Source organism: Lepidochelys kempii, chromosome 11 (genome assembly GCF_965140265.1).
Source record: "Lepidochelys kempii isolate rLepKem1 chromosome 11, rLepKem1.hap2, whole genome shotgun sequence".
NCBI lineage: Eukaryota > Metazoa > Chordata > Testudines > Cheloniidae > Lepidochelys > Lepidochelys kempii.
The window spans coordinates 64967967-64986313 of NC_133266.1; the positions used below are offsets into that span (position 1 = coordinate 64967967).

The following is an 18347-nucleotide window of genomic DNA, read 5'->3' on the forward strand; positions in this document are numbered from 1 at the left end:
AAGGGCTCTTGGAAATAGATTTCCTTACTCCACCCCCGACAAGGGGATTAGCGCTGAAATCAGCCTTGCTGGGTCGAATTTGAGATATTGTGGATGCAATTAGACGGTACTGGCCTCCGGGAGCTATCCCAGAGTGCTCCATTGTGACCGCTCTGGACAGCACTCTCAACCCAGATGCACTGGCCAGGCAGACAGGAGAAGGCCCACAAACTTTTGAAATTCAATTTCCTGTTTGGCCAGTGTGGCAAGCTGCACATGAGTGCAGAGCTCATCAGCAGAGATGACTATGATGGAGTTCCAGAATCGCAAAAGAGCTCCAGCATGGACTGAACAGGAGGTTCAGGATCTGATTGCTGTATGGGGAGAAGAATCCGTGCTATCAGAACTACATTCCAGTTTTGGAAATGCCAAAACATTCATCAAAATCTCGCAGGGCATGAAGGACCGAGGCCATAACAGGGACCCGAAGCAGTACCGTGTGAAACTTAAGGAGCTGAGGCAAAGCTACTGGAAAACCAGAGAGGCAAACGGCCGCTCTGGGTCAGAGCCCCAAACATGCCGCTTCTATGATGAGCTGCATGCCATTTTAGGGGGTTCAGCCACCACTACCCCAGCCGTGTTGTTTGACTCCTTCAATGGAGATGGAGGCAACATGGAAGCAGGTTTTGGGGACGAGGATGATGATGAAGTTGTAGATAGCTCACAGCAAGCAAGTGGAGAAACCGGTTTTCCCGATAGCCAGGAACAGTTTCTCACCCTGGACCTGGAGCCAGTACCCTCCGAACCCACCCAAGGCTGCCTCCCAGACCCGCCAGGCAGAGAAGGGACCTCTGGTGAGTGTACCTTTTAAAATACTATACATGGTTTAAAAGCAAGCATGTTTAATGATTAATTTGCCCTGGCATTTGCGGCTCTCCTGGATGTACTTCCAAAGCCTTTGCAAAAGATTTCTGGGGACGGCAGCCTTATTCCATCCACCGTGGTAGGACACTTTACCACACCAGGCCAGTAGCACTTACTTGGGAATCATTGTAGAACAAAGCATTGCAGCGTATGTTTGCTGGCATTCAAACAACATCCATTCTTTATCTCTGTGTTCTCCTCAGGAGAGTGATATCATTCATGGTCACCTGGTTGAAATAGGGTGCTTTTCTTAAGGGGACATTCAGAGGTGCCCATTCCTGCTGGGCTGTTTGCCTGCGGCTGAACAGAAATGTTCCCCGCTGTTAGCCACGGGGAGGGGTGAGGGGGTAGCCACGTGCTGGGGGGAGGCAAAATGAGACCTTGGAACGAAAGCACATGTGCTATGGTATGTCATGTTAACAGCAAGGTTTACTGTGAAAGAGTGTACCCATTGTTCTATAAAATGTCTTTTTAAATACCACTGTCCCTTTTTTTCCCCTCCACCAGCTGTATGTGTTTCAAGGATCACAGGATCTTCCTTCCCAGAGGCTAGTGAAGATTAGAAGGCAAAAAAAAAAAAAAAAACGCACTCGTGATGAAATGTTCTCTGAGCTCATGATATCCTCCCACACTGACAGAGCACAGATGAATGTGTGGAGGCAGACAATGTCAGAGTGCAGGAAAGCACAAAATGACCGGGAGGAGAGGTGGTGGGCTGAGGAGAGGGCTGAAGCTGAAAGGTGGCAGCAGCGTGATGAGAGGAGGCAGGATTCAATGCGGAGGCTGCTGGAGGATCAAACTAATACGCTCCAGTGTATGGCTGAGCTGCAGGAAAGGCAGCAGGAGCACAGACCGCTGCTACAGCCCCTGTGTAACCAACCGCCCTCCTCCCCAAGTTCCATAGCCTCCTCACCCAGACAGTTATCCCCCTATTTGTGTGATGAATTAATAAAGAATGCATGAATGTGAAGCACCAATGACTTTATTGCCTCTGCAAGCGGTGATTGAAGGGAGGAGCGGAGGGTGGTTATCTTACAGGGAAGTAGAGTGAACCAAGGGGCGGGGGGTTTCATCAAGGAGAAACAAACAGAACTTTCACACCGTAGCCTGGCCAGTCATGACACTGGTTTTCAAAGCTTCTCTGATGCGCACCACACCCTCCTGTGCTCTTCTAACTGCCCTGGTGTCTGGCTGTGTGTAACCAGCAGCCAGGCGATTTGCCTCAACCTCCCACCCCGCCATAAACATCTCCCCTTTACTGCTTGCTGTGCGCTCCACAATATCTGTGAGAGTAATAACAGTGGGAATATTGGTTTCGCTGAGGTCTAACCGGGTCAGTAAACTGCGCCAGTGTGCTTTAAATGTCCAAATGCACATTCTACCACCATTCTGCACTTGTTCAGCCTGTAGTTGAACAACTCCTGACTACTGTCCAGGCTGCCTGTGTACGGCTTCATGAGCCATGGCATTAAGGGGTAGGCTGGGTCCCCAAAGGATAACTATAGGCATTTCAACATCCCCAACGGTTATTTTCTGATCTGGGAATAAAGTCCCTTCCTGCAGCTTTTGAAAAAGACCAGAGTTCCTGAACATGCGAGCGTCATGTACCTTTCCCGGCCATCCCACGTTGATGTTGGTGAAACGTCCCTTGTGATCCACCAGTGCTTGCAGCACTATTGAAAAGTACCCCTTGTGCTTTACTCGCCGGCTTGGTGCTCCGGTGCCAAGATAGGAGGGATATGGGTTCCGTCTATTGCCTCACCACAGTTAAGGAATCCCATTGCAGCAATGCTATCCACTGTGACCTGCACATTTCCCAGGGTCACTAACCTTAATATCAGCAGATCTTTGATTGCGTTGGCTACTTGCATCACAGCAGCCCCCATAGTAGATTTGCCCACTCCAAATTGATTCCCGACTGACTGGTAGCTGTCTGGCATTGCAAGCTTCCACAGGGCTATTGCCACTCACTTCTCAACTGTGAGGGCTGCTCTCATCTTGGTATTCATGCGCTTCAGGGCAGGGAAAAGTCAGTCAAAGTTCCATGAAAGTGCCCTTACGCATGCAAAAGTTTCGCAGACACTAAGAATCGTCCCAGACCCGCAACACTATGCGGTTCCACCTGTCTGTGCTTGTTTCCCGGGCCCAGAATCGGCGTTCCACGGCATGAACCTGCACCATTAGCACCATGATGCCTGCATTGCCAGGGCCCATGCTTTGAGAGAAGTCTGTGTCCATGTCCTCATCCCTTTTGTCACTGCGCTGACGTCACCTACTCGCCTGGTTTTGCTTTGCCAGGTTCTGGTGCTGCATATACTGCTGGATAATGTGTGTGGTGTTTAATGCACTCCTAATTGCCAAAGTGATCTGAGCGGGCTCCATGCTTGCCGTGGTATGGCGTCTGCACAGAAAAAAGGCGCGGAACGATTGTCTGCTGTTGCCCACACGTACCCGGGAGCCCATGACAGACAACATGGAGAAATTCTCTATTGAGACAATAGCAGCAGAGCAGAGTTGCAGCGGAAGTGGCGGATGACAATGGTTAGCAGTCCTACTGCACCATCTGCTGAAAGCAGTATGGCATCTGCATGGAAAAAAGGCGCAAAACGATTGTCTGCCATTGCTTTCACGGAGGGAGGGGCGACTGACGACATGTACCCAAAACCACCCGCGACAATGTTTTTGCCTCATCAGGCATTGGGAGCTTAGCCCAGAATTCCAATGGGCAGCAGAGACTGTGGGAACTGTGGGATAGCTACCCACAGTGCACTGCTCCTTAAGTTGATGCTAGCCACGGTAGTGAGGACGCACTCCACCGACTTAATGTGCTTAGTGTGGACATATGCAATCAACTGTATAAAATCGATTTCTAAAAATAGACTTATATAATATTGACCTAATTTCGTAGTGTAGACATACCCTTAGTCTACCTGTTAACCACTACACCCTGTGGTCACCTATGATTCATCGTTTTTAAAAATAATTTTACTAAACCAACTATCCCAATACTCAAAAAAAAAATCAAGTACCAGGACAGATCTATAACACTAAGAGGTTTTTAGTTTTAAAAGTTTTCAACTAACAGCAGTGTCATTTAAAAGTTTTTAGAATGACAATCACCTACTTCAATCTTCTTAATTCTTTGTATTAGGGATTAAATGAGATGGGTACACGCTGCCAGCCTTATAGCAGCTCAATGTGGTTGGCATCTAATATGGAATTTATCCCATACACTGAACAAAGATTCCATTTTTATGTTGACGCAGTAAAGGAATAAAGGTTTTAGTTTGTTTCCCTCAACTGACAGGGGAATGCATAGCAGGGTGGCTATTCTGCTACCAACTCCACTGAACTGAGAAACAGTCTGGCCCTTGGCTATATTGTGCAGCCTGACTATACCAGTCAAGGAAAAGAACAAAAATCTTATGATCGGGCTGTCTTTTTGTTCTCCAATAAAAGCTGCAAAGAAGAGTCTGCTCTGCTGATTGACCCATAAATTGTCAGCATCATAAGCTAGATGGCTGGGTAACACGAATTCTTCTATAAGATGTAACTCATAGAAAAGGAAAAACATAGGGGTAGAAACATTAAATTCTGGGAAAGCAGCTGTAGAATGAAATAAATTCTGTCACTAACTGGATGAATTCAGTACCCAAGCACCATAAGTCAGAGCACATCCATTCACATACCTTACTTCCATTCAGAATCCAATCACTTCCATCCTTTTTTGCATATGTTCGTACACCCTGCAAATCACTAAAATTGATTGGCAAGAAAAGAAAGTTATTTAAGAGAACAATCCATCAGTGGCATGAAGTTCACATTTAAAAAATAATCCTAGTATAAAATAATGAAGAGCCTAGAACTCCCTGTGGATAGCGCTACGTACAATAGGATTCAGGGATGTATTAAAAAGGGACGAGAAAATATTATGGAAACCACAAGTGTGTTATGTCTATGAATGATGAATCTCTGCATCTTCAGTACAGCACATGGTTCTACTTCACTTTCAAAGTGAGATACCATCTCACAGCCGAAGTACCATGTGCACAAATAATATCTATTAGCTCTGCAGCATCTTATGTTGACATGGCCCACCAATTTAGGGCTGCCCCAGAAAGCAGATATCAGCCACTCAGCTTGGCACCCTCCACATATAGTTAGAGGTCAGCTTATGGTTCTCATGCAGAGAGACTTTTGCTGTCTAGGACCAGCGGAGACACAGCATAGAAGGCACAGCTCCCCACTGGGCTCCCCTCTGCTTAGCAGATTGAAGAGAATAATCCTGAATCAGTAATCTACCCAATAATCCTACTGTCTGCCCTTATAGGAATGGAGTACAGGAAAGAGAACTCTATCCTATACAGGATTCAGGGACAAGGAAATAGGCCCTCTTGCCAAATTCTGACAGCATTATATGGAATAAGTCAAGCCTTCTTTACTAAGTTATTACATTTCACATTAAAGAATGTCCATGCAACAAGTAGGCTAGTGACTGTTTATGGAGAATCTAAAACAAACACAAAACCCTATTTGTCCTAGGGCTGATGAAAAGTTCATGGGTTTGGAACAGGCATCCTGAAATGACAAAGCATAAAACAGCAATGCATAATTAAAGGTTATTTTTGTGGTTCTACCTATTCCGGGCTACTGCCTAATCAGTAAAATGGTCATAACTATGAAACGCAAAGTTTTTACACAGTGAGATTAGGTAAGCAACATGTATGTAAAGCCCACCTGTTATCCTTTCCGCCTTACCTGCCAGCCCCAGGTTCTGTCATGGCTATAGCACCAATACGTTTGCCTGCAGACATTTCAGGGATAAACCGTTCAATCTGTTCTTCTGAGCCATAGTTTGCAATATAGGGCATGACAATATCTGAATGAAGGCTGAATCCTGGGCCAGTACAATTAACATACATCCTTGAAGAGTAAAAGTAAACTTTAGAGAAAATGTGACAGTGATTGATCTGTTGAATTTTACACTGTTAAAACCAGAGAACCAAAACTCAAAGAAATGTACACTAAAAGCCCTCAAAATGACTAACACAATTTTAACTTGGGACATCCATGTTTTTATTTATAGAATGTACTTTCACTGCCAAACCATTGGCTCACCCACCAGTCTAAGGAGAACATTTCCCCTCCTCTCCCAGCAGTCCTAAAAATATACTACTATGATATTTAGTAAAATCATCTGAAATATCTAAAGTAGGGGGTACTTATGCCTGTCTAAATTATCACTTCTGTGAAAGGAAAAGATTATTACGGTCTGTGAACACACTCTCCTTACAATAGGAATCAGGAAATCATATGAACAAATACAATCTTTTAACGATACCAACTGGATTCTTGCTGCAGTGTCTTGTACTTACTGCTCCTCCCAGACCACTGCTGAAGAGAGTAGATCCCCTCCAATGCCACCATGTTTTTCTGATATATTGACACCCAGCAGTCCCTGTTGTCCAGCTTTTTCCCACAGCTCCCTGCTCACTTGGCCAGCCTTCTCCCATCTGCAAATGATACAGGAATGCAAAGTTAGTGGAATTCCCCTCCTATTTGCCACAGCTGCTGCTTTACACCATAAAATCTGCTACGAAGTTTCAGTGCTTAAGAATAAGACTTTCAGTCTCAGAAACCAATCTACAACACATGAGGTAACATAAAACAGGCATGTGTATTTTGCCAGCTGGGGAGAGGTAGGCTCCTTGGACTCATGCAATGTATTTAGGATCTGTAGTCTCCCAGTCTATGCATTAATGATAAGTTGCCACCACAGAATTACATGCAGTATGGTAGGTGGTAAAAAGCTAACTTCTGCTTCCAATTTATAACCTGCAATTTCCTTAACTTTTATACCTGATAAATTTGCGGAACACTACCTCAGATGAGTTGATTTTTGTGGTACTTTGATAAATTGATGTAAAATAGTTTGGTAAATTGACAGCAGAGGAGCTTCTGGTGATAGTCCTTAGATTTTAATTCGGAAGGAGAATTAAAGAGTCATGGCAGAAGTTCCCTATCTGTGAAACTTTCTCCCTCAGGCTGTCTGCAAGAGCCAGAGTTGGATGGACTTGAAGATGCAGTGCAAGGCTCATCTTTTCAGCCACACAGACTAGTTTGGAGGCCTTTTATCAGCTGCAACTGAAATGGATGTAAAGTGTAAGCAACAGACACTTCACTGAGCAAGCAATTTGAGAAAGTAGTAGAAGAAATATCAAAGAAAGAGTGTTTTGCAAAAGCAAGATACATTACACTATAAAACACTGCATGTGCTAGAAGACTTAATGAGATCCACACCTTCCTACTTCTTTGGATACTTTTCCTTGGATTATTAGCTTAAAATTTGAAGGATGAACCCATCTTCATGGAGAGCAGAGATCTCCAAACTATGAGGCACGGATGAACGTTTGGGGGAGGGAAGGGGGGTGGCAGGGTGTGGCCAGGCCCCACAGAGGCCAGGCAGGGAGTGCCACCCAGCCTCACTGTGCCCCAGCCCCACTCCTGGCTTTGGCCCCTGGCTCTTGCTCAGCCCCCAGCCACGGCTCCCAACCGTGACTCCACTCCCAGCCCCAGCCCCTGGCCCGCAGCCCAGCTGCAGCCCCACTCCAAGCTGCGGCTCGCAACCACAGCTCCGTGAGGAGAGACAGATCGTAGCATAGGTAAGGGGGGGCGGGGTGCAAGGTAAAAAGTTTGGGGATCACAGCCTTAGAAAGACATGCACGGGTAGGCTGTCCCACTGGTTCTTTATCCAGGCAGTTCAAACTACTCCTCAATCCCTCCCCCACTTCAGATAGCCCACATAAGTTTCTCTCCCAAACACTCCGTGTTTTTCATTCACTCCAAACTCTATTCCTTCCAAGCAACATTTGCGATGAGCTCTCATACCTCCAAATCACGCCCCCCCCAAACAAAAAACACATTTTCCACAATGCGTGTGTTTGCTAACATACACAGTAGCCCCTCCATGTCTGCCCAGCCACTTACTATGCGTTACCATTAAACCCATTTGTTCCTTTACAGTCGGATTTTTCAAAAGCATCTAAATGCTGCAGGTGCAAAAATCCAATTGGCCTTATCTTCCAGGGGGAAGAAAGGATGTTACTAACTTGAGGTAAAATCCTAGGGAAGACAAGGCAGTAGATCAATTTTACACAAGCTAAAGACTTGTCTTCCCTAGGATTTTACCATGCATTAGCTAGCTTGAGTTAAGAATGCATTTTTTTCCCTAGTGAAGACGCAGCCTTTGAAAATCAGTAGTCCTAAGTCACTTAGTGTGTGATTCCATGTTGACAGATGTTTGGCTGCATGTGTGCTGCCCCAGCCCTATGCAGACAGCTGGCACAGCAGACCTCGACCAAACCACCCAATGAGCACAAGATCAGTTAAGGGACAAAGGCACCCAGCCAGGCTTATTGTCAATGAAGCCCGGTACTAGTATCTCGCAGACTCCACCAGACCACTAATACACTTATGCCCGTAACAATGGACCAGCTCAGTGAACGGCGGGACTTTCCATTCCTCCCCAGGTCAGGCAAAGATAGTCACTCTGAGCTACATCTTTATACCCCAATACAAAAGTTAGTACTGCTCCTCTGACATAGTTACAGCGCTGTGATGTGGCTAGTTATTACCCATTACCTTGCACATGTTGGTTCTATCAAAACATTTTTATTTCGAACTGTTATCCTGACCTTCTCTCTTAGGAGGGGTCAGTGTGTTCCTGTTATCCTTGGGGAATGTTTTTGTACCATACTTGATACTGGGATGTTCTGGTACCACTTGATATCGGGATGCGTTTGCGTGAGTACTTTGACTAGCACTTCTTAGGAATGTGTATTTTTGCAATATTAGCCCTGTTGCCAAATTCTGTAAGCAGGTCCTGCCTCAGACCAGGCCTCTGATACAAGGGCTTATGTCTCAGGCTCTATTCCTACTACAAGGTGCTTTTGAAAATCTGACACCAAGCTCTTCAGGGCAGAGACTCTGCGTATTAAGAATATAAAAGCTGCCATACTGGGTCAGACCATGGTCCATCTCACCCAGTATCTATCTCCGACTGAAGCCTGTACCAGAGCTTCAGTGGGAATGTACTGAACAGGGCAATTATGGAGTGACCACACCTGATTTCCTGGCTTCTGACAGTCAGAGGTTTAGGGTTGCCCCTAGCATTGAGCTGTGTCTCTGCCCATCTTGGCTAATGGTCGTTGATGGATCTATCCTCCAGAAACTTATCCAGTTCTTTCTGAACCATGTTACACTTTTGCCCATCACAACATCCCACATCAGTGAGTTCCACAGGTTAGTTGTGCATAGTGTAAAAAAAAAAAAAAAAAAAAAAAAACTTTCTTGTTTGCACTAAATCAGCTGCCTATTAATTTCATCAGGTGATGAGTGGTTTTTGTATTGTATGAAAGGGTAAATAAAACTCCTCTATTCACTTTTTCCACATTCTTCATTTTATAGACCTCTATCATCATTTCCCCCCTGCCCCGTTGTCCCTTTTCTAAGCTTACTAGTCCTTATCTTTATGGTCTCTCCTCATATGGAAGCCATTCCATACCCTTAATCATCTTTGTTGCCCTTCTCTGAACCTTTTCCAGTTCCACTATACCTTTTTTGAGATGGGGTGATCAGAACAGGATATTCAAAGTGTGGGTACATCATGAATTTATATAGTGGTACTATATTTTGTCTTATTTTCTATCCCTTTCCTAATAGTTACTATCATACTGTTAGCCTTTTTGACCACTGCTGCGTGTTGACTGGAAATTTTCAGAGAACTATCCAAGGTGACTCCAAGATCTCTTTCTTGGGTGGCAACAGTTAATTTAGAACCCATTATTAATATGTATAGTTGGGATTACTTTGCACTTATCAACTTTTAATTTCATATGCCATTTTGTTGCTCAGCCACGCAGTTGTGAGATCCCTCTGTAACTCCTCACAGTCTGCTTTGGACTTGAATAATTTTGTCTTGTCTGCAAACTTTGCCACTAACTATTCACCCCCTTTTTCACATCACTAAATTACTCTACTGGAAAGAGCCATGTCCATCTATAGTTTTACATAAGTAACAAATAATAGCTGGAGGTTACAGGGACTGGCATGTAAGTTTTAAAGGGACATTGTCACCTTGAAATCTAGTCAGTTGCAAAAAATAATTAAAGTAGTGTCAGGTTCTACACCTGCCATAATTCCAGTACAATTTTTTCTTCTTTTTTGTTTGGCTTTACAGACATTTTCCCATTTTATAAGTGTTTCTTTCCCCTGTTGCTGTGTGAAAAGACCCATGCTAGCAACAGAAGGAAAGTGACTGACTTTACAGAGAAGGGGAATGTGACTACCCATAAAGCACTCTCAAACGTACAAAGTAAATTTAAAAAAAAAACAACCTCTCTTCTAATCTCAGTTATATTAGCAATTGGTCTTACTTGTAACAGTAAGAAGTGAAAATTTCAGACATGAGAATGATTTTAAGTTGATGGAGTTTTATAGTCTCTATTTGGTTTGGTTGAATGGCATTGCTCAGTAACTATAAATGGAAGAAGAGAAGCTATATTAAGCCCCAAGGGAAGGGATCATCTTTTTGTTTGTGTCTGTTCAGGGCTTATCTCAGTGGGATACTGGTCTATGAGTAAGGCCCCTTGGTGCTATGGTAATACAAATAAATAATATTTGTTTGTGAAAGTTTGTAGCATTCTCTCATGTTTATCTTCTGGAGATTGTACAGAAACAGAACAGTAATTACAGACAGAGAGAAATTCCAGGTGGAGGAGTTGGAGAAAGGAGGGGGAAGGAATGAAATAAATGTGAAAATATGAAATATATTAAATCCACTTTTTTATTGTTTGCTTTCCCAGTCCAGAACTAATACAGTTGCTTAAATCTTTGGTTGGAAGATGGTCCCTATTGGAAAATGGGACAATCTACTGTTTATGGTTTTGCAGACATGCACTGTAGTCCTCGAAAGAACAATCACCATATCTGAGGTACAGCTAGCCTTCTGGGCTAACTGGCTAAATTTAAGCGGGAGAACACCATCCCATATTTCACCCCATTACCCTCACTACCAGAATTAAAGACAACTGTTAGATATTAACCCGCTAAGACTTGATTATCTTGAAATTAATTCTGAAATGAAGCTGCTCTCCTAGAACCATACCCTTTTTTTTTTCCAAACAGTTTTCAAAACTGGAATTTGGACTAGGAGATTACAAAACAAAAATACACTAAGGATCATGCCTGAAACAAGCTAGCTACACCAAATATAGCAATGGAACTATGAGGGGGATGAATAGATCAGGGGACAGGTAACTGAAATCTTTCACTTCTAGACTGCTGTTCCAGCCCTGGCTGGGAGCAATGCAAAATCATTACCATCTGGTGTCTCGGTTGTGACCTCTAGAAGAGCTAATTTTAGGACTGGTCTACACACAAAATTGCACTAAAATAACACTCTTTTAATACACATATTTTGTTATTTTTGTGCAAATGTGCGTGTGTAGACACATATTTCAACTAAAAGTGTCCTATTTTTACTGAGCTAAAACAGGGTTGGTTGTTTTAACCAACTTCATCTCATTTTAATTTAGCTATTAAAACAACAAAAACAACCCCACTTTAACTCAGTCAGAACAGAACACTTTTACTCTGAAGTAAGAGTGCCCACACAGAGACTTGCACATAAATAAAAGTGAATTAAAACTGAGTTAGCTGTTTTGGGGCAAGTTTTTGTATACACCAGCCATTAAGTCCACTTTTCAGGGGACAGATATCCACAATATAAAAACCAACACAACTAACACCTTTAGATTGTAAGCTCTTTGGAGCAAGAGCTGGTCTTCTTGTTCTGGGTTTGTAGAGTGCCTAGGATCCTGGTCCATGATTGGGACTCCTAGGCACTATTACAATGCAAATAATAAAAAGTGATAATACTGAAAGCCTCAGCAACGTTAACGAAGAGATTAAACTACCTTTTCATCCCTAGAGGCAAGGCAAACTTCTACAGAAGTTGCATTTTACTGTCTTCTGCATTTGTTCCTGTAAATAATGAGCACCTAGCTCAGGGGTGGCCAACCTGAGCCTGAGAAGGAGCCAGAATTTACCAATGTACATTGCCAAATTAATACATCAGCAGCCTCCCATCCGCTCCCCCGACCCCCTCTCCCAGGGCCTCCCACCCACCAGCAGCCCCACCAATCAGCACCTCCTCCTCCCTCCCTGCACCTGTTTTGTGGTGTGCAGGAGGCTCTGGGGGAAGAGAGGGGAGGAGCGAGGGCATAGCAGGTTCAGGGGAGGGGGCAGGAAGGGGTGGAGAGGGGGCAGGGCCTGTGGCAGAGCCAGGGGTTGAGCAATGAGCACCCCCTGGCAAGTTGGAAAGTTGGCGCCTATAGCACCAGCCCCGGAGTCGGTGCCTATACAAGGAGCCACATATTAACTTCTGAAGAGCTGCATGTGGTTCCGGAGCCACAGGTCGGCCACGACTGTGTTAGCTAATCAACCTGGCATCCTTTCATGAGAAATACAGAAAGTGCTTCTTTTGTTTTGCTTTACAAATATAACCATGTACTTTTTTTCTTCCTTCAAACATGTGATGTAGGAGATATGCAAACCAAGATATATATAATATACAAGCCAATAATACAATTTTTTAAAAATTAAAATAAACTCTACCGTTTGCTTGTTATACTCAGAACATTATTCCCAGAGAGTTCTGTGAAACAGCCTGGAATTAGTAGGCAACATAAAATATCTGAACTATATCTTACTCTGCATGATAAGGGACCACTGCTTCCTGGAAGAATTTCCTCACACTTTCCCTGAAGATATCATGATCCGAAGAGAAGATCCTTCGAGTTCCAATATCCATTAATGTTTTAGCAGAAGATGTTTCTTGACGTACCAACTCATGATTTTCAGTCTGCAGACACCTAAAAAGAGACAGTCAGAGCAGTTGTCAGGAATGCTACCTAACTTTTTTAAACAGTTAATGCCTATCTTGGTCAAATACTTGTGGGCACAATGAATGGCACTGGCCTTCCAAAAGAACATAGGAGCAGAAGGGAACTCCTGGGTCACCAAGTCCAGACTCCTGGTATTGCAGGCAAACCCCGCATAGAATTCTGTTAATAAATTTTCAACGTGGAAGTTTAATAGACATGGACATTTGGCCATTATGCTACTTGGCGTGATTGACAACCAGAAAAAAAAAAAAAAACGAGATCAGTACAGCAAGAGGTTGTTTCAGGTCAACTTTGACATGCATTCGTTACAGCTACACAGACAGGCTTGAATGAACCATTCCAAAAAACACACTGATGCAGGGCTAAGGTCCAACAGCAGCAATCCCTCACTTTCAAATTCAATCAATACCATCATCGTTCAATATTAAATTACAAATAAAACTCAACAATTAAACTCTGCTGCTTCTTTTGCCACCCATGCTCAGGGTCTAACTGATCATCCTATCTGGGGTCAGGAAGGAATTTTTCTTGGAGTCAGATTGGCAGAGACCTTGGGGTTTGGGGTTCTTTTGCCTTCCTCTGCAGCATGGGGCGCAGCTCACTCGCAGGTTTAAACTAGTGTAAATGGTAGAGTCTCTGTAACTTGAAGTCTTTAAATCATGATTTGAACACTTCAGTTACTCAGCCAGAGGTTAGAGGTCTATTACAGCAGCGGGCAAGGTTGTGGCCTGAAATGTGCAGGAGGTCAGACTAGATGATCATGATGGTCCCTTCTGACCTTAAAGTCTATGAGTCTAACTAGGTTGTGCAGCAAGAGCCATCCCCTCCTCCCTCTCTGATAAACAGAGCTCTAAAAATAAGAGGCATCATCTTTTTAAAAAGTTCAAAAGTGAAACAGCACTAAACCTCAGCTGATAAACCCACAACCACAAATACATTTTAAAAATTAGAGAGACAAGGTGGATGAGTTTCAGAGTAGAAGCCATGTTAGTCTGTATTCCCAAAAAGAAAAGGAGTACTTGTGGCACCTTAGAGACTAACAAATTTATTTGAGCATAAGCTTTCGTGAGCTACAGCTCACTTCATCGGATGCAGAGGCATTCGATGAAGTGAGCTGTAGCTCACGAAAGCTTATGCTCAAATAAATTTGTTAGTCTCTAAGGTGCCACAAGTACTCCTTTTCTTTTTAAGGTGAATGAGGTAATGTCTTTTATTGGACCAATCTTCTGCTGGAAAGAGAAACAAGTTTTTGAGCGACACAGAGCTCTTCTTCAGGTCTGGTAAAGGTACTCAGAGCTAAATACAAGGTGTTTTTGTCTCTTCTTTTGTGAGCTCATTCAAGAGCATAGTGATTGTCTGGTTTCACCCACATAGTTGTTATGAGGTGTTATTAGAGAGGAAACACCCACCCCCTGCCCAACCTCCCCAAGGGCTCACCATCAGAAGCAAGCTCCCCACAGACCAGGACCCACCAACTCAAAGCGGCAGCAGACCCTGGCAGAACAACAGATGCAAAACCTGCAGACATACCTCCACTGCTACGATGATCAACACCCCTTTCCCCCCCGAGACGCCTTTCAAGATTCATGGATCCTACACATGTCTATTGCAACACATGGTATACCTCATCCATTGCAATAAATGTCTGAACAACTACTTGGGTGAATCAGATAATCACTACGTTCTCAAATGAACTCACAAAGGAAAATTATAAAAGACAAACACACCCTATCACCTGTGGGTTAACGCTTTCACAAAGTGATCACTCTATATCTGACCTGTCAGTCCTCGTCTCAAAGGAAACCTGCACAACACTTTCAAAAAATGAGCCTGAGAGCTTAAATTCATAACTACGCTAGATACTAAAATTTCATGGACTGGACACACTGGATTTATGGCTTATTACAACAATCTAACCCACTACTCCCCTCCCCCTTTTTGTCCTATGACTGCAGAGGTGTTAATGGGCCAGTCCACCTCAACCAGTGGTACAGGGCCCTCTGGGGGGCCGTGAGCAGGTTTCAGGGGTCCGCCAAGCAGGGCCAGCATGAGACTCACTGGGGCCCAGGTGAGAAAGCTGAAGCCCCAACGCATGGGTCTGAAGTCCGAGGCCTTGAGCCCCAGCACCCAGGGCTGAAGCCAAAGCCCGAGCAGTTTAGCTTCATGGGGGCCCCAAGCAATTGCCCCGCTTCCTACCCCATAACACAGGTCCTGGCTTTTATATGCAGAAAGCCAGTTGTTGTGCCACAGGTGGGCCGTGGAGTTTTTATAGAAAGAAAAAGGTTGAGAACCCCTGCCTTAGACTACGTGCTAACTACCTACGCTAAACAATATGTTTACACAGATTGTACCTTGCATGTAGCTGTGACATTCTGAATACCTTTCCCAGACCCAAAGAAGAGCTCCCTGTAGCTCAAAAGCTTGTCTCTGTCACCAACAGAAGTCAGTCCAATAAAAGATATTACCTCACCCACATTGTCTCTCAAATATTCTGGGACCAACACGCTAGAACAACACTGCATATTTTAAAAAATAGCCAAGGAGAGGCTAACAGCAATATCTGGGGTTTAAATGACCAAAATAATAAAAGGTCCCTCCAAAGATTATGGATAAGATTTTTATCCTGACAGACATCACTATATAGTAGTTATCCCATGAATTAGTCTCTTTGGGGTTTTTCCTTTTTGGTCAGTATCTTGTTTTACAGTACAGTCTTGCTAACTTACACATTTTTAAAAAAGAAATCTTGCTGCTTTCACAGCAAAGATTTGTCAAATGGCTGAAGTAAAGTTCTGTAGTTTAATGCTGTGATTCTTTTTAAGTACAAATGCCACAGTACACTAGGAACTGCATAAATAAAAGCAAGCTACAGTTAGCAGAATGGACTCTCCAATACAGACTAGTTTGTTCACCTTGGGCCCAACCCTCTGAACATTTATTACCAAGCATGGTGCTCGAGACTGTACAGAGTTGCACAAGTCTCAAGCACAACATTCAATGGTGTTTGTAGGATCATGCCCTTATTGGCCAACCTGTAATGCAGTGATTGATCCCGACATTGGTTTCAAGCCTTACACAGGATTTGAAATGTAGGAAGTAGTATATAGGTTATTGTAATGACATTTGTATGCAATACATTACTGCAATCTATTTATTCTATATTTTGTATTTTTTTCCAAACACAAAATACACCCCAACCCTATACACACACATACAAACCCCAACTAAAAAAAAACCAATAAAACCATAGGGTTACATTTTTAAAACTAAACTAAACCCCCCCTGGGTAGTCATGCTGGGGGACAGAGGCTGTATTCTGCACTGTCATGGGATGGTCTCCAAGATCTAACAGGTCTTTTCCTCCACTCTCCTATGAGCCTAAATCACAAAACTTTAGAATAAAAGGAGATGTTGGTGTGTTACCCACAACTTTAAAGATCTACTGAATGTATTTTTTTAAAATTCTTAGCTTTTAGACATGTGTACTGTGTACCGAGCTCAAGGTGGGCACACTCAAGAGACTAATTATATAAATAAAAATCTCAAATAATTTGGGGACATGAGCTTCTTGAAAGATTTTTGGGTGAATTCTGACTGTGAAAACAACAAAGTTTGCCTGGGTGTAGCTTTGTCATTATCTGAAATCGCCATGCTGGCAGTATCTGGACCAAAGGTCACAGCTACTTTCCTTCTAAAGAACTGTCTTCACGTGGGAGTTATTCCTGAGAACGTGCTAAAATTCACACCCCTACCGTAATAAAAATTAACCTTCAAGAGTAGACAAGCCCTAAGAGATGCAGTGTGACAGAGAATCCAACAGAGAGGCACAAAATAAGCAAGCACCATTAGGAGGAGAGCGGAGACTTGAGCACTCCCAAACTTAGGACAACTTTGGATCTGGATGGGGACTTCACAGCTGGGCCACAGCCAATGCCAAAGCCTGATCCAAACCCATCCCAAACCAGGGAGAGCCCAGATCACCCCAAGACAAACCTTGATCCAACCTACCCACAATCTGTGGGAGCCCAGATCCCTAGCATTGTTCTGTCCGTTAATATACCCTTGTTTACGGTATGGTTCAAAGACCCTGGTCTGGGCCCTGTTGCACGGCAGCTGTACACACTACACACAGAAATAGTGCACGCGCACACAGTACACAAAGAACACACAGCGCACACGCACACTGTACACAGTCACTACACACCGAGCACACTGTACACCAGCAATATACACTACACACAGACACACACTAAAAGAAAAGGAGGACTTGTGGCACCTTAGAGACTAACAAACCTATTTGAGCATCAGCTTCCGTGAGCTACCGCTCACTAAACAGTGCGCACACACAAAACACAAACGGTACACACACAGAACACACAAATAGCGCACACACCCCATACACTGACAGTACACACGGAGCACACACACACACAGAGCCCGGAGTGGCCGGCACCCTCCATTCATTCGCGGCCGGAGCCGCCCGGCTCGGGCGCCCGCCGCTCTCCCGCCCAGCGGAGGCTGCTGCTCCGCCGAGCCTCGGGGTTTCCCCAGCCCGCGCGGCCCTGCCCCGCGGCGCTCACCTGGCCGGCGGCCGGGCCCCCAGCGGGCAGAGCGGCCGCAGGGCTCGGCTCAGCAGCAGCAGCCGCCGCGCCGCCATCTCGCCGGGCCTGGCTGACGGAGTGGGCCGCCCGCTGGGGCGCCCTCTCGCGGGCAGCGCGCACCCCGCCCGCCCGCCGCCGCCGCCCGGCTGGTGTGTGACACGCCCCGCACACCCGCCCTGCCAGTGAGCAGCACACGAAGCTGCACCCTCTGCCAGTCAGCAATACACACAGGCACACACCCCTACACCCCCTGCCACTGTGCAACACCCATACACCTAGCCACACACAGCTGCCCGGCCTGCCAAGGTGTACTACACACAGCCACACAATACCTCCCTGCCTGTGTGGGGACACCTACACACACATACCCTGTCAGTGTGAAACACACACCCCCTACACCCTACTAGTGTGCAACCCCCACAGCTACTCACACTTACATCTCCTACCAGAGTGCCTAGCCCCCTGCCAGTGTGAGACACAGCACCTGTCAGTATGCAACACACACAGCCTGCCACACCCCATGCCAGCCTGTGACACGCACACCTACACCCCCGGACAGTATGCAACACACACAGCCACATATTAGGGTTGGCACCTAGCTGCTTATTGCACTGCCTTGCTGGTTAAAAGATTTAATGTGCCAGGATTTATTTTCATTTGTGACACATTAGAGTACTCTTCAATTCACACTCCCATAGTCTGGGCTGCAGTGCCATGTTACGATAAGGTAAGAAAAAAATGATAACATAAAAATACATATATTGTGTTATTGTGTGTTAAATGGTCAAAACAACATTTCAGTAATAGCTACAGTCAACACTAAGATCCTTTTGTTAGTGGGGGTGGATGCTGGTTTTTCTGCTTCTTGGAGGTGGCA

At 44.7% G+C, this 18347-nt stretch overlaps 1 protein-coding gene across 1 annotated transcript in view; it reads right to left on the reverse strand.

Annotated features, from left to right (window-relative positions):
- The window catches only part of ACADL (acyl-CoA dehydrogenase long chain), a 31896-nt gene extending 14334 nt beyond the window's left edge, over nt 1-17562 (reverse strand). The window contains exons 1-5 of the mRNA XM_073306711.1: nt 17450-17562; nt 12675-12836; nt 6279-6416; nt 5662-5826; nt 4593-4659 (exon numbers count right to left, since the gene is read on the reverse strand). Coding sequence (XP_073162812.1) covers nt 4593-4659; nt 5662-5826; nt 6279-6416; nt 12675-12836; nt 17450-17526 — 609 coding nt within the window. The 5' untranslated portion in view covers nt 17527-17562. The remainder of the gene's footprint in view (nt 1-4592; nt 4660-5661; nt 5827-6278; nt 6417-12674; nt 12837-17449) is intronic.
- Between the last annotated feature and the right edge of the window lie 785 nt (nt 17563-18347).